At 45.1% G+C, this 27,130-nt stretch overlaps 1 protein-coding gene and 1 long non-coding RNA gene across 8 annotated transcripts in view; both read left to right on the top strand.

Moving 5' to 3' along the window:
- The first annotated feature begins 212 nt into the window (after positions 1-212).
- LOC138990404 (uncharacterized) lies at positions 213-12,291 on the top strand. 7 transcript variants are annotated; one of them, XR_011466491.1, is made up of 5 exons: positions 213-613; positions 4,002-5,574; positions 6,346-6,441; positions 6,908-7,070; positions 7,174-12,290. It is a non-coding gene; the product is annotated as an uncharacterized lncRNA (long non-coding RNA). The 7 variants fall into 7 exon arrangements; XR_011466494.1 differs by having other exon boundaries at positions 6,346-7,070; positions 7,174-8,234; positions 11,263-12,290; XR_011466493.1 differs by having other exon boundaries at positions 6,346-7,070; positions 7,174-8,234; positions 9,256-12,290.
- A 325-nt stretch (positions 12,292-12,616) lies between these two features.
- ABHD12 (abhydrolase domain containing 12, lysophospholipase) overlaps positions 12,617-27,130 on the top strand; it is a 52,408-nt gene continuing 37,894 nt past the window's right edge. The window contains exon 1 of the mRNA XM_070381193.1: positions 12,617-12,914. Within this exon, the coding sequence (XP_070237294.1) occupies positions 12,724-12,914 (191 nt within the window). The 5' untranslated portion in view covers positions 12,617-12,723. The remainder of the gene's footprint in view (positions 12,915-27,130) is intronic.

Below are 27,130 nucleotides of genomic sequence, written 5' to 3'. Positions count from 1 at the left end.
GGAAACCCCGCCCACAACCTCGACCCCCGCCCACCCGCGCGGGCCGCGGCCCCTCCGCGGGTCCCAGAGCCTCGAGGAACGCTGGGAAAGTTTCTGCTCGCCTCTTCCGCGCTAGCGGAAGCTCGGATTGGACGAGGGCCGCTAGCGGGGTGGGGGAGAGTAAGGATGCGCATTTCGATTGGCCGCTGGAGTCCGTCAGCGAGCCCCCTCCGAATGCGCGCTATGGTTTGCCAGGGATGCGTTCCATCAGTGTCGCCCGCGGGCTCTTCTCCGGGCGGCTGCGGCGGTGGCGGCGGAGGCGGAGCTGGTGAAGGCGGTCGGCGGACTCCTCGGGGGCTTGCTCTTCTCGGGGACGCATGTTGTGCCCACGGCCCGGGGAAGCGCGGCCGGAGGACGGCGTGCGTCGGCGCTGCGCGCATCCTGGAGCTCCCGACCAGGAGGTGGAGGACATTGGTCCAGACGTCGTTCCTATCTCTCCCTGAGGGCTCCTTGGGGCCCTGCCCTGAGCCGCACCCGCAGCTCGCTCACATCTTTGCCTTCCTGCTGGTGGAAGCCCTCTCCCGGAACCTGAGCGTGTGTGCCCCTCTGGAGGAGGGTCGTCAGTGATCCGCTGGTAGGGAGCGCGCTCCTTGTTCTCTGAAGTTCTCTCTAAAAGTGCCTGGCGTCGCCTCGCTTAACGCGTGCTCCTAACGGTGGCCTTTCCTCAGAAATTTCCCTCAGAAAATATTTCCTCAGAAATGTTCGTGTCCCGTTGTCCTCCAGAATCAGATCCCAACCCCTGGAAGCATCTGAGACCTTTTTGTGCGCGTCTCAGCGTGTTTATTCTTTCCGTCCATCCCTGTATTCTGTCCACAGCAAACGATGTGCTGCCTCCCGGCTGTCGACCGTGTGATACCTTCCTTAGCTTGGTCTGATCTGCACCCCACGTCCAACCAGCCCAAAGGGCCCCCTCTTGTCTCCGTGGACGCCTCACCTCTTCCAGCCTCCAGTCCCAGAGTAACTCCTCTGCCCCATCCCACGGACGTCACCTTGTCTCTCTTCCTTGTGCCGCTATAGCGATTTATACCTCTGTGGGCTTCCCTCATAGCTCAGTTGGTAAAGAATCTGCCTGCAATGCAGGAGACCCCGGCTCGACCCCTGGGTTGGGAAGATCCCCTGGAGAAGGGATAGGCTACCCATTCTAGTATTCTTGGGCTTCCCTTGTGGCTCAGCTGGTAAAGAATCTGCCTGCAATATGGGAGACCTGGGTTCGATCCCTGGGTTGGGAAGATCCCCTGGAGAAGGAAATGGCTACCCACTCCAGTATTCTGGCCTGGAGAATTCCACGGACTGTGTAGTCCATGGGATCTCAAAGAGTCGACACGACTGAACGACTTTGAGAGAGCCTTCCTCCTTCATTTGAGCTATTAGAGCATGGCTGGAGGGCTGGTTGTCCTGTTTGTGCATTCTCCATTGGATCTCACGATATTTTGTTGTTAAGTTGCTTCAGTCCTGTCTGACTCTTTGCGACCCTAAGGACTATAGCTTGCCAGGCTCCTCTATTCATGGGATTCTCCAGGCAAGAATACTGGAGTGGGTTACCATGCCCTCCACCAGGGGATCTTGCCCACCCAGGGATCAAACCCACATCTCTTCTGTCTCCTGCACTGGCAGGCAGACCACCTGGGAGGCCCAGTATTTCACATATATTAATAGGAGGTGATTACTGAATGAATGTTGTGTGTAGTCTCAGGGGTACCTTCTGAGGATGACACAGGGGGCAGCCCCGTGCTCTCAGAAAGGATTTCCCAGTACCATTAGCCCACAGCTTGTTCTTCCCTTTGTCATTATACTTACCAGGCTCGGGTCTCCAGGAACCTGAAGGTTGTGAGAATGTTCTGCTTAACTTGTATGTCCCTTAGACCAGCCATTGGCAATAAGCCAGAGGTGGAGAATTTAACCCATTCTTCAAATGTATTGAAGTTTAAAACCTTAGAGATTGAGGGCAAGATGGGTATGTCAAGGCTCAGTACATTTCTCTTCCAAAACCAACACATTTTGGAGGAAATTTCACATCGCGGTTGCTCCATTCTTTGCTTGGGGGTCTTGTCTCCTACCTTCAGAGAAATATTGTTCTGTTTTTAGTTGTGAACTTTGTTTTGGGTCAGTAAATCTACCCACTTAATTGAGATCTCTGATGGGAAGGGGGATGTGTGAGGGTTCCCTCCACTCTGCTTGAGAAGATTTTGGGAACATATCTCAGCTTATCTTTACCTCCTGAAATGTTAGAACAGCACTCTTTATCATCGCTGGCAATGACATGATGGAGTTACTTTCAGTGACCTTGTCACAGCTCTGATTTTATTTCTTGTGGTGTCTTTGTCTGGCTTCAGTATAAGGTTATGCTGGCCTCAGAATAAGTCTGGAAGTGTTCCCTCCTCTTCAGTTTTTTTTTGAAGAGTTTGAGGGGGATTGATATTCTTTAAATGTTCAGTAGACTTTTTCAGTGAAGCAATATGTTTCTGGACTGTTCCTTTTTGGTAGGCTTTTAATGACTGATTCAATCTCCTTACTCATTATTGGTCTGTTCAGATTTTCTGTATCTCCATGATTCAGTCTTGGTAGATTGTGTGTTCCTAAGGATTTATTCATTTCTTCTAGGTTATCCATTTGATTGACCTGCAGTTATTTGAAGTATTCTTACAACCCTTCTTATTTCTGTGACATCAGTTGTAACGTTTCCTTTTCATTTCTGATTTTAGTTATTCAGATCTTCCCTTTTTCCATGATATATCTAAGAGTTGTCAACTTTGTTTTAAAAAAAGAAAACTCTTAGTTTTATTAATTTTCCCCCATATTTTTAAATTCTCTATTTCATTTATTTCTGCTCGATAGTCTTTATTATTTCCTCCCTTCTGCTAGCTTTGGGTTTAGTTTGTTCTTTTTCTAGTTCTTTTAGGTGTAAAGTTAGCTTGCTGATGTGTGATCTTTCTTATTTTTTAAAAATAAGTTTATTTATTTATGATTTGGCTGCACAGGGTCTTAGTTGCAGCACATAGGATATAGTTCCCTGACCAGGGATTGAACCTTGGCCCCCTTCATTGAAAGCTTGGGAGTCTTAGCCACTGGACCACCAGGGAAGTCCCTGTGATCTTTCTTATTTTTTAATGTAAGTGTTTATAGCTATTAACTGTTAGCATTGCTTGCATTTCATCCCATACATTTTGGTATCTGTGTTATTTGTCTCAAGGTATTTTCTAATTTCTTTGTGATTTCCTTTTGACTCATTGGTTGCTTTAAAAAATGTTTTTGTTTTTAATTTTCACATATTTGTGAGTTTTCCAGTTTTCTTTCCACTACTGATTTCTTGTTTCATTGTTAGTGATTGAAAAACTTACTTTCTATAATTTCAGTGTTTTAAAATGTGTTAAGATTTCTTTCGTGGCCTTGCATGTGATCTGTCCTGGAGAATGTTCTGTGTGTACTCGCAAAGATTATATATTGTTGGGTGGAGTGTTCATTATATGTCTGTTAGGTCCAGTTGATCTAGTGTTGTTCTATCCATTCTTGAAAGTGGAGTATTGAAGTCTCCTGTTATCCTGTTGTCTGTTTCTCTCTTCAGTTCTGTCATTGTTTGCTTCCTAGATTTAGGAGCTCTGCTATTTGGTATGTGCATATTTATAATTGGTAGATCTTCTTGGTGAATTGATCCTTATATCATTTTATAATCTTCTTCTTTGTCTCTTCTAAAATTTTTGACTTAAAGTGTGTTTTGTTTAATGCTATCTATTTCTGCTTTATTGACTATGCCAAAGCCTTTGACTGTGTGGATCACAATAAACTGTGGAAACTTCTGAAAGAGATGGGAATACCAGACCACCTGACCTGCCTCTTGAGAAATCTGTATGCAGGTCAGGAAGCAACAGTTAGAACTGGACATGGAACAACAGACTGGTTCCAAATAGGAAAAGGAGTTCATCAAGGCTGTATATTGTCACCCTGTTTATTTAACTTATATGCAGAGTACATCATGAGAAACGCTGGACTGGAAGAAACACAAGCTGGAATCAAGATTGCCAGGAGAAATATCAATAACCTCAGATATGCAGATGACACCACCCTTATGGCAGAAAGTGAAGAGGAACTAAAAAGCCTCTTGATGAAAGTGAAAGTGGAGAGTGAACAAGTTGGCTTAAAGCTCAACATTCAGAAAACGAAGATCATGGCATCCGGTCCCACCACTTCATGGGAAATAGATGGGGAAACAGTGGAAACAGTGTCAGACTATATTTTTCTGGGCTCCAAAATCACTACAGATGGTGACTGCAGCCATGAAATTAAAAGACGCTTGCTCCTTGGAAGGAAAGGTATGACCAACCTAGATAGCATGTTCAAAAGCAGAGACATTAATTTGCCAACAAAGGTTCGTCTAGTCAAGGCTATGGTTTTTCCTGTGGTCATGTATGGATGTGAGAGTTGGACTGTGAAGAAGGCTGAGTGCTGAAGAATTGATGCTTTTGAACTGTGGTGTTGGAGAAGACTCTTGAGAGTCCCTGGGACTGCAAGGAGATCCAACCAGTCCATTCTGAAGGAGATCAGCCCTGGGATTTCTTTGGAAGGAATGATGCTAAAGCTGAAACTCCAGTACTTTGGCCACCTCATGCGAAGAGCTGACTCATTGGAAAAGACTCTGATGCTGGGAGGGATTGGGGGCAGGAGGAGAAGGGGACGACAGAGGATGAGATGGCTGGATGGCATCACTGACTCAATGGACGTGAGTCTCAGTGAACTCCGGGAGTTGGGGATGGACAGGGAGGCCTGGCGTGCTGCAATTCATGGGGTCACAAAGAGTCGGACACGACTGAGCGACTGATCTGATTATAGCCATAGCTCTCATGTTGTTTAATCCTTTTTGAAACTGAGTCATTAGTGTCCCAACAGGAACTGGACACTGTTTCAGATAGGAAAATTGAAGTACTAGCTCTTCATAGATTCTGTAACAAGTTGGTGTTGAAACCAAAAATGAACCCTCCCCTTTCCTAGTTTCCAACTAAAATTTGTGTAATGTTTCTGCCCTTTCCTTCAGCTTTTGAGTTGTGGGCTCTAGTTGTTTTTTAAACAACTAGACTAGTTGTTTTTTAAACAACTGTCTGTATGTTTGCAGCTTGATCTGTGCTCTAATAGCCATTGCCTCCATGCTCTTTTGGATTTCTTAAACTATCTCGTTCATTCCTTGGAAAAAGTTGTGTCGCCAATACCTGATGAATGAAGAGCAAGCCATCAGCAGGGTGCACGGCATCCTGCTGAGCTATGGCATAGAGGAGTCGGACCTGTATGTGCTGAACCTCATCTGATAAGTCACCGTCTCCTAGGAGGAAGTTGGTTTCTGAAGTCCTTTCTGAGATATCAGCATTTAATGGATCATCTTTACCACGGACGCTGCTGTGAATGTCTTACAGCTACACAGCCACAACTAAGTGCTCCCTGAGTGTGGACCCTGGGTGGGCGTTGTGGAGTCTGATGGAGCACCCCCTCCTCGCCGAGGCAGAGGCCTGCGTGTGCCAACACCTGTCTGACCTCTACACTGCCCCTGCTGTACGTGAAGAGTCTGTAGGGAGGGCTGGGGAGGTGTCACCTTTTCTCTTTGGAAGACTGTGTCTTGGTGGTCAAGTTTGGCTAAAAGTTATTTTAGGTTTATTTTCAAAATCTTCCTTCAATCTCTGCTTTGAAGCCTTAATCTTTGTCATTGGTCCCTTAGAGAAATAAAAGGCCACCGATTCTTTAATTTGGAAGGAATTTTAAAAAGCATTTCACCCAATTTCCCCTTCTGTTGAGCAGTCCCAACAGAGGATGGTCATCTAGCTTTTGAACACTGATCAGTAAGGATAGCTTTACAAGGCAGCCCGCTGTCCTGGTAACAACTTGGGTTATTTGGAAGGACCAGGGAAATGAAGGGCTTTCTGCCCCCGTCGTGTAGAATCCATCATCAGGGGTTCTTAAATGTTGTCTTGGAAGCCAGGAGCAACCCCAGCCTCATTTTGGTAGTTTATCACCTGATCTTTTCAATTTCTTGCTCTTTCCCTAATTTCTCTTCTGTAAGAGAAGACGGGGGCAGAACACAGAGGACTATTTCCAGCTTCTCCTTAACTCACTGTGTGTCAGCATGAAGCCCTTCATTTCTCTGGTCCTTCCAAATAACCCAAGTTGTTACCAATACAGCGGGCTGCCTTGTAAAGCTATCCTTACTGATCAGTGTTCAAAAGCTAGATGACCATCCTCTGTTGGGACTGCTCAACAGAAGGGGAAATTGGGTGAAATGCTTTTTATGTAATCTGTAATCTGTAATGTAATCTGTAATGATTACAGCAAGAAAACTACCATCCAACTGACACATGAACAAACAGCTGATCCTAAGACACAAAGTGGGGCCTCTCCAGGTGGTGAAAATAATGATGTTTGCAGGTAAGGGGCTGCCATTCCTGGAAGATTTCTTGTCACTGCGTCCCCCTTCCGACCACCTGCCGGAGTGTCTTTACCTTAATCTATTATTGAACTGCTGCAATTAAATCATCCAAAAAGCAGTTGTTAAGGAATAATTGCTTTTTCTTCCTACTCCAGGGGGCATCCACCCTGGATGGACAGATGGCCTATCTGGTGGGGGTTGATCTGGCCTGTTATCTATCAACACATCTGCTCAGACACGGATGGCTGTGGGGTGGCCGGTCATGTGACTTTCTTGTTCAGTGTCAGGAGCTCCTGGGTTTCTGTACGGTGAAGCTTAGAAGGGCCTCCCACCTTCACATGCATCCCCAGATGAATGTCTAGTGTTCTGCCAGGGTCACCTAGTTGTGTTGCCTGGCTCCTAAAATGCTTGGTCATTCTTTGTCTGAGCTTTGCTCACATGGCTTTCCCTCCCTGTGTGTTACAGGCACACAGCTGAGGAGCAGACTGAAGTCCAGGGAGGTCAAGGGGCACCTTGTTGGAGCTGCCAGGGCCTCAACCCCAACCCAGGTGGCTCTGCCTGCACTCTGCTGCTCCCTTCACCACCTGGCATTTAGTTCTCATCGGTACTAAGAGCGTGCCGCTGTCAGGTGCCTGGCTGCAGCAAGATGAGCGTGGGCAGATCCTGATTAGGGCACCGTGGGAGTGTGTCTTCCTGGTCAGAGGTGACCCCCTTCCTCTTGGCATCCCCAGGCACCAGGAAGACCTCCACCCTGGTCACGTATGCCGAGAAGTGGTCTCAGAGCAGATTTCCACTCGTGACCTTCAACAAGAACATCACCAGGTAGCCGGAGCTCATCTCCCCAAGCCACGTCATCTGCAAGACATTCCACTCTGTGGCCTGCAGTCATGTCGAGCTCCTGGTGCCGCTGTCACCGTCACATCCGGTCACTGCTTTTCACAGGAGAGAACTTAGTGCCTAATCTCCCTTATAGGCAGGGAATATAACAAAAGATTTAGTGATTTATACTTTTACCCCAGAGAGATACATTGTCACCCAGGGAGGCAGGCTTGTGTGTCTGGAGTTTAGGCACGGGTCAGACGATGTGTCTGCAGTCCCGGGCACCAATGGCCTGGTTGACGCGTTCAGATCAGACTGTCCTTGAAAGCAGGAGGGGAAAGGACAGGGCTAAGAGGCACTAGACCCAGGCTCCTGAGGCCTCTGAGTTGTGTTCCCTGGGATAGGAAGGCTTCAGGGAGCTTCAAGGTCCCCCTGGGATAAGAAGGTTTCAGGGAGCTTTGAGGTCCCCCTGGGGCCTACTGGAGTCCTGTCTACACTGTGGAAGAGTGGTGTCTGTTGTGAGCCACTTTGTCTCCTGGGTTATTAGATGTGTATTTTGGAAAGCCGAATGGAGCCCTTTCCAGTCCCACGTGGCCTGGAAGCACTCAGCCCTTTAAGCCTTTTTCCTCACCTGGATGAGCCATTGCCAGGGACCTGGTGGTGTCATCAGAGAGACGGGGGCAGGGCCTGGGGGACACAAGTCCCACGTGGCCAGGAAGGCCCACCCTGTGCCCTCAGGATGTGCCTTCCAGATACCAGTTGAGAAAGAAGCTGAATCTCTTCAAGTCAACGCCCTTCATGGTCAACTGTCTCCTTGCTGAAGGGAAGGGCGGCTTCATTAGGGCCACGCTCGTGTGTAACACTCGAGGCCTTGTTCACCTCGGCTGACGAGAAGCTGATGATCAACCATGTGCCCATCTGGTGCAAGAATAGCCAGGGGCAGCAAGTCATGGTGGAACAGAGCAAAAAGCTGGTGAGCCACTCAGTGTCCCTGGAGTCTGGGCTTGGGAGGATGAAGGCGCGATCTGGGGCCCAAGTCTAAATTTTTGATATTAGAGGGAGGCTAGGTTTTAAGTGAGCTGGATGTGGGGCCGGATTAGGACGTCCATGCAAAAACGTACAGCCAGCAGCAGAGGGTCAGGAGGGACTGACCCTGGAGGGACTCATTGTTCAGGGGCAGCGGGATGAGAGTGGGTGAGACGTGGCTGTGCAGGACAGAGCAGGGACAGAAGCTCGTACAGGTCAGGGCCTGATGGAGACAGGAAAGGAAATAGAGCAAAGCCTGGAAGCACGTTGTTGGAGGTGACAGGAAACCAGCTTCCGGAAGGCGGGAGTGATCGCTCATTGAACTGAAAGCATCAGGAACAGGAGGGCCGAAGGACATCACCTGAATTGGCAGGCCAGGTGCAGGGCTGGGTGGGGAACGACCCAGCTCAGGGCATCACCCACAGCAGTACAGACAGGGGAGCCGGGTGCCCCTGATAGAAACTCTGGTTCCTTCAGCTGCACAGATTTCATAGTCTTGTATTCATTCCTATGACTTTGTCTATTCTGGGTCTGAACATTTTTCTTTAACCTGATTTGGTCAAAAATGGTTTTAAAAATAGAATCAATTGGGCAGGATTTGAGAGACTTGTCTAAAACACAGAAGTCAGTAAATGAGAAACAGACTTTAAATGATACAGAAGACATTTTCAAAATTTTGTGAATTCTCTGTGTAAGTAGAAAATATCATGATGCATCAGAAAGATTAATGAAAGAAAAACTGCTGACACAGCTTCCATTCTGGTTGGAAACTGACACTGAGGGTTTCCAGTATGCTTCCTGGGAGCCAGAAGATCCTGGGTCTCACCCCCTTGCCATGAGGGGAAAGTCTGTGTCCCTGAACTCATTGGCTTCCCTCTGCAGCCCTGGAGTGAGGGGCTGGTTGCCTGTGGGTGCTGAAGACATTTTGCTAACTGCTTTCTGTACATTACATTGTTTTATCCTTACAGTAACCCTGTGAAAAAGTGAAACTTGTCTGTTTTACACATGGAAACACTGATGCTTAAAGAGGTAAAGCAGGCTTATAGCGGGGAAGGTGGCAGAGTTGAGATCTGAACCCACCATCTGAATCACCATGCTTTCTGTTTATCCCCTGGGCTAAAACTTATAGGAATAACCGAAGGGACAGAACCAAACTTTTTCTCTATCTTGTGCTTTTCGAGGAGCAGTCTGGCCACGTCCATGTGGCCACACTGAACAGCGTCCATGAAGGGCGTGAAGCCATACCTGTCTCTGCAGTCCGGTTCATACTGGCACCTGGAGCCCAGACCCAAAGCAACAGCTGAGAACAGTCACCGCTTCAAACCTGAAGGCACTGACTCTGGGTGCCCCAGGACTGTAATCTAAAGAACACCAGTATCTACATCTTTTCTTTGCCCTATTGTTGTTCCTTCACTCAGTCGTGTCCGACTCTTTGCGATCCCATGGACTGCAGCATGCCAGGTCTCTGTCCCTCACCATTTCCCAGAGTTTGCCCAACTTCATGGCCATTCAGTCGGTGATGCCGTCCAACCATCTCATCCTCTGTTGCCCTCTTTTCCTTTTACCTTCAGTCTTTCCCAGAATCAGGGTCTTTTCCAATGAGTTGACTGTTCTCATCAGGTGGCTGAAGTATTGGAGCTTTGCCATAAACCTTTTCAATTTCAGACCCCAGGCCTGAGACTGACTTCTTTATCTTTGTGTTTGGGGAGGGGAAGAGGTAATAGTACCCACCTCTGAGGGGTTGTGATGGTTCATTATTCCTTCAGCAAGTATTTATGAAGTGCCTATTCAGCACTGTTCTAGACACTGAAGATAAAGCAGCAGAGTCCTTGCTGTCAGAGCCTAAGATGTAGTGTGGGTAACAGCAAATACAGATATACTGATGACAAATACATTTGTGAAAAGTGCTAAGAAGAGTGTAAGTCAGGAAGGTTGAAAAGTGATGGTGAGAGGGCCTGAAGGTTTCAAGTTAGCACTGAGAGAAGGCACAGACCTTAAGTAAATGGGAGTTCTCCATGTGGATTTGACAACTCATGTACATGTCACCCATATCCTGGGGGGCTCCTGTAGCAGCATGGAGGCAGTGATGCTGGATCTGGGTGAGTGGGTGGCTGAGGCCAAGTCAGGTAGGGCCCTTGACCCATTTCATGCTTTTCAGTTTTATTTTCATTGAGGTAGGGAGCCATTGAAGTATTTTGACAGAACTGAATCTAGAGTTTTTAAAAGAGCTTTGTGGCCACTGAATTAAGTAGACAGAAGTGAGGCAAGAGACCCACTTAGGCTATTAAAATAATCCATCCCCCTCCAAAAGTAGGGAATTTCCTAGCGGTTCAGTGGTTAAGATTCCATGTTTCCACTGCAGGGGACATAGGTTTGATCCCTGGTCAGAGAACTAGGATGCTGCATGCCATGTAGCCCAGCAAAAAATGAAAAAATAAATAATCCAAGTGAGGTATGATGGCAATTTAGCCCATGGTAGAAGTAGTGAGAAATGGTCTACCCTGGATAGATTTTGAAAGGAGAGCTGAACAGGCTTGGTGATAGACCTACTATGTCATGAGCAGGGAGGAATCAAGTAGAATCCCAAGGTTTTGGCCTGAGAAACTGCAAGCATCAGGGACTTAGCATCCTGGAGGTGAGAAAGGTTATGGACGGAGTTGGGGTGGGAGAAGAGCTGAGAGCTCAGCTTTGAACATAATTTTAAGTGCCTATAGGATATCAGAGTGAATGAGTGAGACAAGGAGCATGGGGTTCAAGGAAGAGGTGTGGACTAGAAATACTAGTGTAGGTGTCACTATTGTGGGGTGACACTGGATAAGATCAGAGCCTGGAAAAGATTACTTGGAGTGTGAACCAAAAGTTGAGGACTAGATGGGCTTTGCCTGATACCATCAAGAAAGACTCAGTTACCCTTACTCTATTTTTCTTTTTTCTTTTTTTCTTCATTCTTCTATTTGATTTTATTATTTTTCTAGTCCTCCCTTCCTAGCTTTTTTGTCAGTCTGTTCTGAAGGAGATCAGCCCTGGGATTTCTTTGGAAGGAATGATGCTGAAGCTGAAACTCCAGTACTTTGGCCACCTCATGCAAAGAGTTGACTCATTGGAAAAGACTCTGATGCTGGGAGGGATTGGGGGCAAGAGGAGAAGGGGACGACAGAGATGGCTGGATGGCATCGCTGACTCGATGGACCTGAGTCTCAGTGAACTCCGAGAGTTGGTGATGGACAGGGAGGCCTGGCGTGCTGTGATTCATGGGGTCACAAAGAGTCGGACACGACTGATCGACTGATCTGATCTGATCTGATCTGATTGAAAATAATTTAGTGAGTGATGGAGTAAAAATTGTTTTACACTTTAGTTTCTGGATTCCCAATCTATCAGTATATGCTTCTACATTATTTTAAAGAATTCACCAAAAGTATGTTTGGACAAATATGAATGCTGGTTGTGATATTTAGTATTATGGTCAGTGAAATTCTTTTGCAGTTTCTAAGTGTCATTAGGAAGCCAATATAAGGAGCTATTGAATTTATAAAGACATTTCTAATTAATTTTAAATCATCAGTTGCTAGTAGTTTTCACTAGCACAAATTTTGAAATTACAAGTTACTCTGTAACAAATAGTCAAATCTCTTGGTTGTAGCTCATTTGTACAAAAATAATGCCATATTAAAGAGAACCAAAGTTATAAAACTAATAGATAAAACTTTCTTTTGTGTTTTTAGGATCCGTTGAATTGTCCTTTGTGTTTCACAACTGGGAATTTGTGAATGGATTCTTCCCTCATCGACTAGTTCTAATTGCTTTATAAAAAATCTAAAACTGATTTTTTAGCAGGTCAGTTTTCATATTTGGCCCAAAAGAAAAATGTATTTACATGTGTATTTCAAATTAAAAACAAACCTACCTGATCGCATATTTTTTAAAGGCCTTGTGGGAAAATTTAATAGTTGTAAATCATTATTAGGACAGACTTGTGATGTCACCCTTCTCTTTTCGTTGTGTAAACCCTTAAAAGACCCTTTCGGGGGTTCCACTCTTGAGGGAAGTCAGAGAGCCTGGGACGGGAGCGGAGGGGCAGTTTCGGGCAGCTAAACTGGGCGGGAAGCCTGGGACCCCGGCTCGGACCTAGCTCGACCCCTACGCAGCGCAGCTCCGCCGCCCCGCCGCGACGTCACGCCCGGACGGTGACGCCCGCCACGGCGTCGTCTGCCCGTCTCTAAGATGGCTGCGGGCCCCGGGAAGGGGCGGGCCTGGGAGGGCGCGGCGGGTTGGCCGCCTCCCGACGCTCATTGGCCAACTCTGACCGGCTCTGGGCGGGCCCGCCGGCCGTCAGGGACGTCAGGGCGGCGGGCTCGCGGCGGCGGCGGCTGCGGCGGCGGCTCCCCTCGGCGGCGGCGGGCGGCGCGGGCGAGACTGGCCGTGCTGGCCACGGAATGAGGAAGCGGACCGAGCCCGTCGCCCTGGAGCATGAACGCCGTACCGCCTCGGGCTCGCCCTCCGCCGGCCCGGCCGCCGCGGCGCTGGACGCCGACTGCCGCCTGAAGCAGAACCTGTGCCTAGCGGGCCCTGGGCCGGCCGAGCCGCGCTGCGCCGGGGACGCGGGCATGAAGCGGGCGCTGGGCAGGTGAGGGGCGGTGGGGGCGGCTGGGGCCCGCGCCCCTTTGGAGCTGACCGCCCCGCGCCCCGCCGGCCTCTTTGAGCCGGCCCATCCCTGGGTGCCTCCCCGAGCGGGCCTGCGGGCCACCCCCCGGCGCCCGGCTGGAGAGCGCCTCCCTACGAGGATGGGGGAGCCCCTGGATGCCCGGTGGTGGAGGTGGGGGGGCCGGGGAGCGCGCGCGCGGCGTGTACCCAGCATCCCTCCCGCGGGGTGGGCAGCTCACCGGCGCCCGCGGGGCCCCTGGGGACGGTGGAGGGTCCGCAGTGTGCAGTCGCGGGGGTGCGCCGCCTTCTCGGGGAGGTTGAGGGCTCGGCGGGGTGCGGGGTCGTGGGGCGCTGTGCCCTCGAATCCAGAGGGCAGGTGGATACCCGGCGATCGCGAGCCATTGGCCTCTGATATGTGGAACGCGTCCACCCGAGTCGACCCCTTGGGAAGCGCTGTCCGGTCTGGAACATGTCTTCGGCTTCCCTTTGGGGAGATGAACTCGTTGACGTTGAATTCATCTCGCAGTTGAGAGAGGAGTGTTTTTCACGCCGGCTGGACCCTCCTCTAGGCTGGTGTCTGTTATCTGGCTGTTGGTGAAACTTATCACTCATGACAGTTTTGAAGTCTTGATGTTTCTTGGTGACTGAAAAAGTTAGTATGTAATGTTCTCAGATGTTGTAGCAAGAGTCACTGCTTTTGGGATCCCCTGGAATGCCCTTAATTGACACAGGCCTCTGCAGTAAAATATTTATCCAAAGAGCCCCTAAAAAATGTTAACTTAGATCGCAAAAGTTAAACTATATACACATCTCACCTCAGTCAGTGGTTCCCTTTCCTGCTGGAAGTCCAAGGATCGACAGAATTTTTGTTTTTGTGTAAAATTATCTAGCAACTGACCAGCATCTCTTGTGAAGATAATCTGTTTTGTGGAAAGGTTTATCTGCATTAAAAACGCACAGTTGGCTTTGATGCACTTTTATTAACAGATTTGACATAACACTTAGGTTGTAAGCTCTTCCTTTGAAGAAGACAAATTGTGATGCACAGTAATGTTTGGGGAAGCAATCGCCCTTGAAAGATCTACTGTATTAAAAGAGTCTGATTATTTTTATTTTTGAGTTGAGGACAAAGAGAGACATTCTAGTGGTGCCACTTCCTTTGAATAAACAAAAGGCTGTTACGGGAATAAAAAGAAAAGCAGAGGGCAGGAAGGGCAAATTTGTGAGTTACCCCATGGTTCCTTCCCTGTTGCCTGAAATGTTCTCCTGGATCTTCTCCTCCTGAGTTTTCTCCTTCAGCCTGGTCTCTGCTCAGCTGTCACCTCTTCAGAGAGGCTTTCTCAAACTAGCACATCCAAAATAGCCATTGGCCCCCACTGGCCCCTTTCTGCTTACTTGTTTCTTCATCCCCCTTAATTGCCTGCTCACTTGACTGGCTTTGGGCATAGTCTCCCACAGGAGAATGGAAGCCCTGTGAGAGCAGGGACATTGTTCTTGGGGCCTCTGTCTTCAGAGGCACATCTTAGGTGGGAGAAAATATTTTGTTGAATGAATATCCAGAATAGATTCCTAGAAGTGGAACTGCTAAGCCAAGGGGTGTATGCTGATGACTGAAAGTGCCCTCCCAAGAACTTGTACGACTGGTACACCCTCCACTAATGTCAGTCTCCTCACCCAAATATTGAATATTACCAGATATTTTGATCTTTTTCTACTTGGTTGCTGAAAATTGACATCTGATTTGTAACTTTAATTTGCCTTTCTTAGTGGTTAGATGGCAGTTTTTGTATGTTTTTGTGAGCCTATTATACATCTTTGGAATTATTTCCATCTTGAACCATCTTTGTTTGAGTCCCCTTGCACATTTCTTTTAACTTTCTGTTGTGCACATTTTCAATAGACAGAAGTAGAGGAGTCAGCATAATGAACCTCCATGAGCCCGTCCCTTCATTTCAGTGGTTTTCCATGTTTTGCCGGTCTTGAATCATCTGTTCCTCCTCTCCTCCATTTTTGATATGGTGGGGAGACTAGACTGTTCTAAAACAACTGATTTCGTCCATAAATATTTTCACAGCATATCTTGAACAAATAAGGATTTTGAAATATATACAACCCCAATACTATTATTGAATTGTATCAAAACCAGCAATTTATTATTTGTAATTAATTTAATATTATTTAGTATCCTATCTGGGCTTCCCAGGTGGTGCAGTGGTAAAGAATCTGCCTGCCAATGAAGCAAACAAAGAGATGTGGGTGGGGAGGATCCCCTGGAGTAGGAAATGGCAACCGGCTCCAGTATTCCTGCCTAGAAAATTCCATGGACAAAAGGAGCCTGGCAAGCTACAGTCCATGGGGTTGCAAAGAGTCAGACACGACTGAGCAACTGAGCATGAGTCTACATATACATTTCCTTGTCTTAGAAATGTTTTTTTAAGTCAGTTTTAAAATCCTGCACATTTCTTAAGTGTATTCCTAGTTAATCTCTTGTTGTTATTTTCTTATATTATACATTACTAGTTGTAGTTATTAATTCTGTATCTAGCAACTTACATAATCTTAGTTTCAAGTAGTTTTTGCAGTTCCTGAATTTTCCAGGTATGCTATCATATCGGCTGCAAATATTAATAATCATTTTGTTTTCTACTTTTTATGTCTTTTGTTTCTCTTTTTTGATTACAGTGTATTTCCAGAACAAGGTTGAATAATAGGGGTGATACTGAGTATCCTTATCTTATTCCTGACTTTAAGGAGAATTCTTTTAGTGTTTACGCCACGTTAGTTATTTTACTACGGGGTGTGTTGCTGCTGTTTTGTCTTTTTTTTCAAGATCAAAAATGGTTGTTGAATTATATTAAATGCTGTTTTAGCATCTGTGAAATGATCATATGAATTTTGTCTCTTGACCCGTTAATATACTGAGTTGTAGTAATAGATTTCATATTATTGAGTCATCATTTTATATTATTGAATCATCAATAATAACTCTTATTGTGTAGACAGATTCTATTTATTAATATTTTACTAGGGAGTTTTGTACCGTTATTTGTATGACTAGTTTGTAATTTTCTTTTTTTAATGCCATCTTTACCAAGTGGTTTTAGTGTTTTTTATAGCTTTATTAAAAGTTATCTCTTTCTCTTCATTAGCCAGTTTAAATATTGTACTTTTGAAATGATCTCTTTCTTTAAATTTTGGTAGAATTCACCTGTAAAACTTCCTGAGCATGGTGCTTTTTTAGAATACAGCATTTTTATAACTGTCATAGTTTCTTAGATTTGCAGTCTCGTTCTGGGCTCAGTTTTGGTGATTTATATGTCTATAGAAAATCATCTGTTACATCTGGCTTTTCCTCTAGACTTGGGGCTCTTCCCCAGTCTTGTTTGCTATTTTAGGTATTTACACGCCCTCCCCTCTTTTTTCTTGCTCTAACACATGTGTGCACACACAGAAAAATTTTGGATTTTCTCCTGAATAAAAAAGTATTTTGTGTGTATTTTCCTTGGAGCCCAGGATGGTGCTGAGGCTTTGGAGAAGTGGAGAGAACGTTCTCTCTCTGAAGAGGGCAGCAAGAGCTGCTTTCTTTCCTTTGACTGCCCAGCAGGAATGTGGCTCCAGGGCATCCAGATCTTCCAGTCTTTCCTAAAGAGTAGCTAGGTGTGTGTCCGTGACCCCTTAACTTTTTAGACTAATTTAGATAAAGACAACCACCTCAGAGGTAAAACCCGGTTTTTTTTTTTTTTTTTAATTGATGTATAGTTGGTTTGCAATGTGTTAGTTATATATATATATATTCTTTTTCAGATTCTTTTCCCTCTTTTCCCTTCTAGGTTATTACAAAATACTGAGTGTAGCTCCCTTTGGGTTTGTTTTGGACTAAGTTGGACTAAAGGGTCATTTTGGAAGGCATCTGGCTTACAGGTTAGCCCTGCACTCTATGAAAGGAGGTACTGGATACTGCTTTGGCTTTGCACATGTCTGGTATGAGGAGGCAAATGAGGGATTCTGTGTGCCTTTGATCTTCTCTTCTGTAATCCTGGAGTTCTTGGCAGTATTCAGTAAAGGGAGTGCTCAGTTGTGTCTGACTGTTTGTGATTCCATGGTCTGTAGCCCGCCAAGCTCTTTTGTCCATGGGATTCTCCAGGTAAGAGTACTGGAATGGGTTGCCATTTTCTCCTCCGGGGGAATCTTCCCAACCCAGGGATCAAACCTGCAGCTTTTATGTCTCCTGGATTGGCAGGTGGGTTCTTTACCACTAGTGCCATCTGGGAAGCCCGGTAAGATGTATATGTCTGTGTTTAAGTGAACTAGACTGTCCTCCCACTGCCAACTCAGAGGCCAAATCTGCCAGATAATCAAGATCAGTGGACTGCCTAGGAGGTTTCATATCTGATGACCTTTGTGTGTAAATACAGAAGAATGCAGGCATCACCCTTGGTTCCTCCTTGACCCAAAAGAAGGAACTTCATGCAGAGTTGCAGAAGGCTTTACCGAAACCCAGAAAGCCGGGTGGTTCATCTTCCTGAGGATGAATAGGGAGCTCACCAGACAAGCTTCTCTGCCTGGTATCTCTTTCTTTACATATGGAGATAAGAGATTGCTCTCAGAGCTAGCTTTTGTACTTAAAGTCTACTTTTCTCCACCCTCTTCTCTTCTCCCTCCCCAGAGTAGAGTCTGTTCCTGGACCAAGACAAGCAGCCAGGGAGGCTACATTATGGTGCTTCAAGTGGGGCTCCCAACTGAGTCCCTCTCTTCCCAGTTGTGGTTTATCTTAGCAGGGACACATTCCAGCCCTGGAACTCAGGACCCTGGAACTTGAGTCTTGTATCTCTGCTTACTTCCCAGTTCTTTTCAGCCAGTATGTACTCTCCCTTCTCAAGGGAGTGCCTGTCTTCTACAGTAGTGTTGGGCATGGACTGCTTAAACGCAGGAGTTACTTTTTAGGTAGATTAAAAGCTCCAGAAGACACTTAGCATAGAGGTAGTCTTGGAGAGAGGCTTAGATGGATCATCGCCTCAGGGTTCTGCTGACAGCAGTGGAGATGGGACACCTTTCCAGACTCAAGGTCTTCCTCCTGCTCCTCCCACTAGAGCACTTTTCCTTCCAAAATGCAGTTTATAGGGAAAATTTAACTGTAATACAATCTTGAAAACTGACAGATTAAGTCAAATGCTTGACATGATGCCAGAGAACTTGAGTGTCCACATGGGGAGTGGACAGGTGATTTGTTTCTTCCTGAACTGAGGGCCAGTGTCTGGAGTGTCAGGCTGCTGACACAAGGAACTGTGATGCCCAGAAATCTGCCCGAGATGTCCGTTGAGTAGAAAGACCTGTTATTTAGGCTTGGTGCCCATCTTAGTATCATTTGATATTTTGGAGGAAAGTTTGCGTAGTCTCAAATGAGTGTTCTCAGGTTCGTGTCTTGGGGAGAATTGCTTAACTTTCTGAGCTTATTTCTTCCTCGTGATGTGGGGATAAAAATCTCCCTTATAGAAGCAGGGTGAGGCTCCAGTATGAAAGAGCTGCTGGTGGCATGATGTCTCTGGGATCCAGAAATAGGTTAGGGATCCCCAAGGGTGCTGTGAAGTTGCTGTGTGGGACAGCATTGGAAGTTCTCTGGGTGCTTCTGTTTTCTCTGAAATAAGAACAAAGCCCTCTGCCCAGGGGAAAGGAGCTACCACAAGTGTTTCTCTTTCAGCTCTCCACCTGGACCCAGTCTTAGCTCTCTATCTTTGGCCTAATCGGATGTTTCCTACCATGTTTGCTAATGTCTCATTAACAAGACAGACAATCTCCTTGGCAGAGACTCACTTTTCTAACATGTGGTGTTGCAACACTGGATGACAGAAATGGTTTTCACGGGCAGTCGTTGCAGCTGTGACTTGCTGTGTGTGTTCTGTACCGCTGAGTGCGACCTGGTCCTGGGAGGTCTGAGGGCAGCTCCCCTTGCACCCCCAACCTGAGGACTCCACACACAGGCCAGTGAGGAGGGTGTTAGGCTGGGTTTGAGGTGGAGAAAAGATCAACATGAACAGAGGGCAACGTCAGTGATCATATGGTTCATAAGCAGAATTCTTGCCCCTCAGGTTTTGCTAATACACAAATAGAGGTTTCTAGCAGAATTTGTCTTGAGATGGTGCTTGTAGGCTTTGTTTTAATTATGTGTGTTCTGTTTTCCAAGTATGCCCTGGTTTACCAGGAAATGCCTTGAGAAGGTAAAAAGAGGAGGGGGTAGATGAATGTCTTTGTGAGGAGTGTCATTTTGCAAAAATGAAGACAGAGAAGGAGTGTCAATGAAGAAATACAAGCACAACTCAGGAATGCTGGAATTTGGGGTTTGTTCTTGAAACTTGAAAGTTGTCCTGAGCTTTGTTGTTGTTCAGTCGCTCAGTGGTGTCTGACTCTTTGCTACCTGATGGACTGCAGCATGCCAGGCTTCCCTGTCCTTCACCATCTCCTGGAGCTTGCTCAGACTCATGTTCATTGAGTTGATTTTGCCATCCAACCATCTCATCCTCTGCCATCCCCTTCTCCTCACACCTTCAGTCTTTCCCAGCATCAGGGTCTTTTCCAGTGACTCAGCTCTTCGCATCAGATGGCCAAAGTATTGGAGCTTCAGCATCCATCCTTCCAATGAATATTCAGGGTTGATTTCCTTTAGGATTGACTGGTTTGAGGTTTAGGGTAAAGAAAAGAAAGTTGAAACTCTTTTCAGGTCTTAGCAAACTTGGATCTCCATGCAAGATTTAGATGAATTGACTGAATTATTTGTAATGGGAAGGGGAAAATGTTCAGAGTGGAAGCAGTTCATTTGGATGCTATAGTTCAGGGTCTTAAAATACATGTATGGCTTTTAACTTTCAGCTGGTTCTTTCTCCTAATAATGTGTACAGCATAGACTCTTTACTGTTTCATGCTTGACTTGTGCCATTCCTGGGCCTGGAACATCATTTTGTTCCTACCTGAAAGTGGCGTTGTCAGTGTTGCATGCTCATCAGTTCAATTCAAATCAGTCACTCAGTCGTGTCCAACTCTTTGTGACCCCATGAATCGCAGCACGCCAGGCCTCCCTGTCCATCCCCAACTCCCGGAGTTCACTCAAACTCACGTCCATCGAGTCAGTGATGCCATCCAGCCATCTCATCCTCTGTCATCCCCTTTCCTCCTGCCCCCAATCCCTTCCAGCATCAGAGTCTTTTCCAATGAGTCAACTCTTCACATGAGGTGGCCAAAGTACTGGAGTTTCAGCTTTAGCATCATTCCTTCCAAAGAACACCCAGAACTGATCTCCTTCAGAATGGACTGGTTGGATCTCCTTGCAGTCCCAGGGACTCCCAAGAGTCTTCTCCAACACCACAGTTCAAAAGCATCAATTCTTCAGCGCTCAGCCTTCTTCACAGTCCAACTCTCACACCCATACATGACCACTGGAAAAACCATAGCCTTGACTAGATGGACCTTAGTTGGCAAAGTAATGTCTCTGCTTTCCAATATGCTATCTAGGTTGGTCATAACTTTTCTTCTAAGGAGTAAGCGTCTTTTAATTTCATGGCTGCAGTCACCATCTGCAGTGATTTTGGAGCCTCCCAAAATAAAGTCTGACACTGTTTCCACTGTTTCCCCATCTATTTCCCATGAAGTGGTGGACCGGATGCCATGATCTTCGTTTTCTGAATGTTGAGCTTTAAGCCAACTTTTTCATTTTCCACTTTCACTTTCATCAAGAGGCTTTTGAGTTCCTCTTCACTTTCTGTCATAAGGGTGGTGTCATCTGCATATCTGAGGTTATTGATATTTCTCCTGGCAATCTTGATTCCAGCTTGTGTTTCTTCCAGCCCAGCTGTTTCTCATGATGTACACCCATCAGTTTCTCATGATGTACTCGGCATATAAGTTAAATAAGCAGGGTGACAAAATACAGCCTTGACCTACTCCTTTTCCTATTTGGAACCAGTCTGTTGTTCCATGCTCATAGGTTTATTTTATTCAACCAACAGTTAACTTGCTTCTTAACTTGTTTGTTTGAAATCATGCTAGGCACTGGGAAAAATGAAAGAAGGCAGTGCGTATCCTCAGGGAATTTGTTGTCTGTCAGTTTTTATGTGTGACATTTTCATGATGTCTGTGGTAGAGACAATGCAAGGATGGCTGGAGACGGTTAGTCTGATCTCACATTCGTCCTTTGTTACTCTTGACATTGTTTTGTACTGATTTATCTTCAGAATATCTCATCTTTTAGGCTTCCACTTCTCTGACAGGATGTAACTCATTTTTCAATGCATCCCTGGCATATCAAGCTATCTATAGATAAAATAAATATTCATAGTTTAGGGACAGAGCACAGTTTGACAAGGCACGTCATGGCAGAACCTACAGGAAGGAAAATAAGACTGCCATCCTAGGACATTGGATGCCAGCTTTGGGCTCCAGAAGGAAGGGATGGTGTCGGCCAGCTGGGAACCTGCTGGTACAGCCCCGGGCTTCCTGAGGAAGCACCAGGGAGGTTCTGCAGGGACTGAGGAGGGATCCTGGTGTGAGGCCGCTGTGAGAGATGGCAGTCGTCATGATGAAAGGCAGCCCCAGAGGGATCCTGTCTGTTTCCCTCTGCTCTTCTCTCATTTTTTTTTTCTTCTGATTGCAGAAATGAAAAGGATTTCCTAATATAGATTTAAAATAGAATATAATCGAGAAAGTAAAATTGTCCTGTGGATAATTACTGTTAGCAGTGTGGCAGCTGTAGAGAAGACTGCTAGTATGATTTTTCTTTTATTCATCCAGTGAGTATTTGTTGAAGACTTACTGTGTGCTGGAGGCTGTGAATAGAATGTTACAGTCAGACAGTTCCCAGTCCTTGTGGAACTCATTCTCCTCTTGAGGGAGAAAGATAGCAAAAAAAGGTAGATGTAAATATATAGTAAATTTCAAGGAGGTGGTAAAGTGCTATGAAGAAAAATAGAGCAAGGTAGTTTTAAAAAGCAGACAACATACCCAGAATGGAATTGCTTATGCTAAATAAGCCCCACATCACCAAACAGAAATTTTATTACAGTCTCGGCTCAAATTCTTAAACCAGTCAATTGGAAATCACCTAGTCAGCACTGATGAGGTCATCTGCCTATCGGAACCTGTCATCTCCTAAAGGAAAGTGACCTTGGAATAAACAACCCAGTTTTTTTGTCTCGTAAAACTTCCGTGTTCCTGCTCCCTTCTGCCTAGGAAAGTCTTTCATTTTGTGTAGCTCTTTGGAGTTGCTTTGTTATTTACTATGTGAGATGCTGCCCAATTGATGAATTGTTAAATAAAGCCAATAAGATCTTTTAGGATTTGCTCAGGTGAATTTTGTTTTTCAACAGTAAGTAATACAATTATGTATAAAGCGCTTGAAAACAAGCTATGTTATAGTGATAAAACATGCTTGTTACTGTCAGGAGAATAAGGCCTTTTCACAGTGGGACAACCAGCTGTTAAGCTCTGCCAATTTCCTCATGACTTTTTGTTTTCTTCTCTGGGAACATTTATGGATTGCTCTTGTGTATTAAGGTCTTGAAGCTTTCAGATGTGTTCAGTGAAATTACTCCCAATACTGTGTTTGAGTAAGAGTTTGAAGATTGTTCTTCAGGTTTCCACCTATAAACTAGGTAGAATTTAGTCCAACTATTAGTCTTCAGATGTGAATTTTGGATTTACTTTTTTGTTCCTTCTGAGAGAATGTGAGAAAATATAATGGAATATATATGTATAAACTCATATATGATGGAATATTTATTATAATAGAAAATGTGTTTGGGGATATACCTATTAATATAGTGGAATAAGGCCAAAAATTCTTTCTTAATAATTTTGATTGTTGCAGTCATGGAGGAATTGATGAAAACTAAGTATAGACACTTTTTAATAGAAATTTGATTCTTTCATATCTGGCCAAGATAGAGTAACAGGGGCTAAATTTACCCTGAAATAACTACAACAACAAATAAGCCCAGACAAAATGCATGAAATGAGCTTTCAAAACACTGGCCACTGGCAGTGAGAGACAGTGGCGTGTGAGGGGTGACAAACAAAGGAGTCCTGCAACAGCTCAGCTTCCCACTGCGTATGTGAGTTTCTCCACTGCAGCTCAGGGAAGGGGAAAGTGATGTGGAGAGCCTGGTTGACTCCCTGAGCCGTGGGTGAGGTGCTGAGAGCCTAGGCACACCGGCATGCCTACAGTTTACAGGACAGAGGACCAGGGGGAGACAGTGGCACAGAGAGAACTCTGGAGAGCCATCCAGAGTTGTATTCTGTGTTCAGCAGAGTGCTGCTCTGCCCATGTGTGCACTCAGCACGAATCATAAAAATGAACCCTGGAAGAATCAAACTGTGTCCAAGTAACTTCACTACATCCTGAAACAATGTTCAGTAATATTTATAAGGAATATAAAAATAGCCAGTACACAACAAAGTGAAATTCACAATGTCTGATATATCTAATCAAGGATTCAGTTCAGTTCAGTCACTCAGTCCTGTCCGACTCTTTGTGACCCCATGAAGCACAGCACGCCAGGTCTCCCTGTCCATCACCAACTCCTGAAATTTACCCAAAATCATGTCGGTCGAGTTGGTGATGCCATTCAACCATCTCATCTTCTGTCATCCCCTTCTCCACCTGCCCTCAATCTTTCCCAGCATTAGGGTCTTTTCAAATGAGTCAGCTTTTTACATCAGGTGACCAAAGTATTGGAGTTTCAGCTTCAATATCACTCCTTCCAATGAACACTCAGGAATGATCTCCTTTAGGATGGACTGGTTTGACCTCCTTGCAGTCCAAGGGACTCTCAAGAGTCTTCTCCAACACCATAGTTCAAAAGCATCAGTTCTTCAGGGCTCAGCTTTCTTTATAGTCCACTCACATCCATACCTGACTACTGGAAAAACCATAGTGTTGACTAGAAGGACCTTTGTTGGCAAAGTAATGTCTCTGCTTTTGAATATGCTGTCTAGGTTGGTCATAACTTTTCTTCCAAGGAGCAAGCGTCTTAATTTCATGGCTGCAGTCACCATCTGCAGTGATTTTCGCGCCCCCAAAAATAAAGTCTGACACTGTTTCCCCATCTATTTCCCATGAAGTGATGGGACCAGATGCCATGATCTTCGTTTTCTGAATGTTGAGCTTTAAGCCAACTTTTTCACTCTCCTCTTTCACTTTCATCAAGAGGCTCTTTAGTTTTTCACTTTTGGCCATAAGGGTGGTGTCATCTGCATATCTGAGGTTATTGATATTTCTCCAGCAATCTTGATTCCAGCTTGTGCTACATTTAGCCCAGCGTTTCTCATGATGTGTTCTGCATAGAAGTTAAATAAGCAGGGTGACAATATACAGCCTTGATGTACTCCTTCCCCAATTTGGAACCAGTCTGTTGTTCCACGTCCAGTTCTAACTGTTGGTTCCTGACCTGCATACAGATTTCTCAAGAGGCAGGTCAGGTGTCTGGTATTCCCATCTCTTTCAGAATTCTCCACAGTTTATTGTGATCCACACAGTCAAAGGCTTTGGCATAGTCAGTAAAGTAGAAATAGATGTTTTTCTGGAACTTTCTTGCTTTTTCGATGATGCAACAGATGTTGGCAAATTGATCTCTGGTTGCTCTGCCTTTTCTAAAACGCTTGAACTTCTGGAAGTTCATAGTTCACGCATTGCTGAAGCCTGGCTTGGAGAATTATGAGCATTACTTTACTAGCATGTGAGATGAGTGCAATTGGGTGCTCATCTCCAGGTTGGTAGGTCCCCAATGTGCAACTGGAGATCAGTGGAGAAATAACTCCAGAAAGAATGAAGGGACAGAGCCAAAGCAAAATCAACACCCACCTGTGGATGTGACTGGTGATAGAAGCAAGGTCCGATGCTCTAAAGAGCAATATTGCATAGGAACCTGGAATGTTAGGTCCATGAATCAAGGCAAATTGAAAGTGGTCAAACAGGAGATGGCAAGAGTGAATGTTGATATTCTAGGTATCAGCGAACTAAAATGGACTGGAATGGGTGAATTTAACTCATGACCATTACATCTGCTACTGTGGGCAGGAATCCCTTAGAAGAAATGGAGTAGCCATCATGGTCAACGAAAGAGTCCGAAATCCAGTACTTGGATGCAATCTGAAAAACGACAGAATGATCTCTCTTCATTTCCAAGGCAAACCATTCAGTATCACAGTAGTCCAAGTCTATGCCCCGACCAGTAACTCTGAAGAAGCTGAAATTGAACGGATCTATGAAGACCTACAAGACCTTTCAGAACTAACACCCAAAAAAGATGTCCTTTTCATTGTAGGGGACTGGAATGCAAAAGTAAGAAGTCAAGAAACACCTGGAGTAACAGGCAAATTTGACGTTGGAGTTCAGAACGAAGCAGGGCAAAGGCTAAGAGAGTTTTGCCAAGAGAACGCACTGGTCATAGCAAACACCCTCTTCCAACAACACAAGAGAATACATGTGGACATCACCAGATGGCAAACGCTAAAATCAGATTGATTATATTGTTTGCAGCCAAAGATGGAGAAGCTCTATACAATCAGCAAAAACAAGACTGGGAGCTGACTGTGGCTCAGATCATGAAGTCCTTATTGCCAAATTCATTCAGACTTAAATTGAAGAAAGTGGGGAAAACCACTAGACCATTCAGGTATGACCTAAATCAAATCCTTTATGATTATACAGTGGAAGTGAGAAATAGATTTAAGGGCCTAGATCTGATAGATAGAGTGCCTGATGAACTATGGAATGAGTTTCGTGACATTGTACAGGAGACAGGGATCAAGACCATCCCCATGGAAAAGAAATACAAAAAAGCAAAATGGCTGTCTGGGGAGGCCTTACAAATAGCTGTGAAAAGAAGAGAAGCAAAAAGCAAAGGAGAAAAGGAAAGATATAAGCATCTGAATGCAGAGTTCCAAAGAATAGCAAGAAGATATAAGAAAGCCTTCTTCAGCGATCAGTGCAAAGAAATAGAGGAAAACAACAGAATGGGAAAGACTAGAGATCTCTTCAAGAAAATTAGAGATACCAAAGGAACATTTCATGCAAAGATGGGCTCAATAAAGGACATAAATGGTATGGACCTAACAGAAGCAGAAGATATTAAGAAGAGATGGCAAGAATACACAGAAGAACTGTACAAAAAAGATCTTCATGACCCAGATAATCACAATGGTGTGATCACTGACCTAGAGCCAGACATCCTGGAATGTGAAGTCAAGTGGGCCTTAGAAAGCATCACTACGAACAAAGCTAGTGGAGGTGATGGAATTCCAGGTGAGCTATTTCAAATCCTGAAAGGTGATGCTGTGAAAGTGCTGCACTCAATATGCCATCAAATTTGGAAAACTCAGCAGTGGCCACAGGACTGGAAAAGGGCAGTTTTCATTCCAATCCCAAAGAAAGGCAATGCCAAAGAATGCTCAAACTACCGCAAATTGCACTCATCTCACACGCTAGCAAAGTAATACTCCAAATCAAGGATTACCATATGTAATTGTTTGCTTGGGCAGCCATAACAAAGTATTACAGACTGAGTCACTAAAACAGTAAATTTTATTTGTGTACTTTATACATGGACCCTGGAAGTCTGAGATCAGTGTGTTGGCAGCGATAGTTTCTTCTCGGGCCTCTCTCCTAGGCCGTCTTCTCCCTGTGTCTTACATGGTCCTTCCTCTGCATTTCTGTCCACGTTTCTTATAAGGACACCAGATGAAATTTTCACCTCTTTAAAGGCTCCGTTTCCAAATACAATCATATTGTGAGCTACTGGATTGTTGTTGTTCAGTCACTAAGTTGTGTACAACTCTTAGCAACTCCATGTGACCCTTCACTTATTAGCATGTGATCCTGGGAAAATCGTAAGGGATTTGATTTAAGTCATACCTGAATGCTCTAGTGGTTTTCCCTACTTTTGGTTTTTGGTTTGAAAAGATCCTTGGTATGCTTTCCATCTTAACTTTGTTGAGACTTGATATATCTGTTAAGTTCGTCTGGTCTAGTGGGTCATTTAAGGCTAATGTTTCTTTATTGATTTTTTTCACTAAATGATGTGTCCATTGATACAAGTGGGGTGTTAAAGTCCTTTCTTATTATTGTGTTGTTGTTAGTTTTTCCCTTTATGTTTGTTAACACATTATTGACCAGAAATGTATTAATATATCTTTTGTTACATGAACATTATTGAC

The sequence above is a fragment of the Bos mutus genome, chromosome 13, assembly GCF_027580195.1.
Source record: "Bos mutus isolate GX-2022 chromosome 13, NWIPB_WYAK_1.1, whole genome shotgun sequence".
NCBI classification, from domain to species: domain Eukaryota; kingdom Metazoa; phylum Chordata; class Mammalia; order Artiodactyla; family Bovidae; genus Bos; species Bos mutus.
Note: the sequence above shows the minus strand (reverse complement) of the source record. Positions and strands in the feature narration are given on the sequence as shown.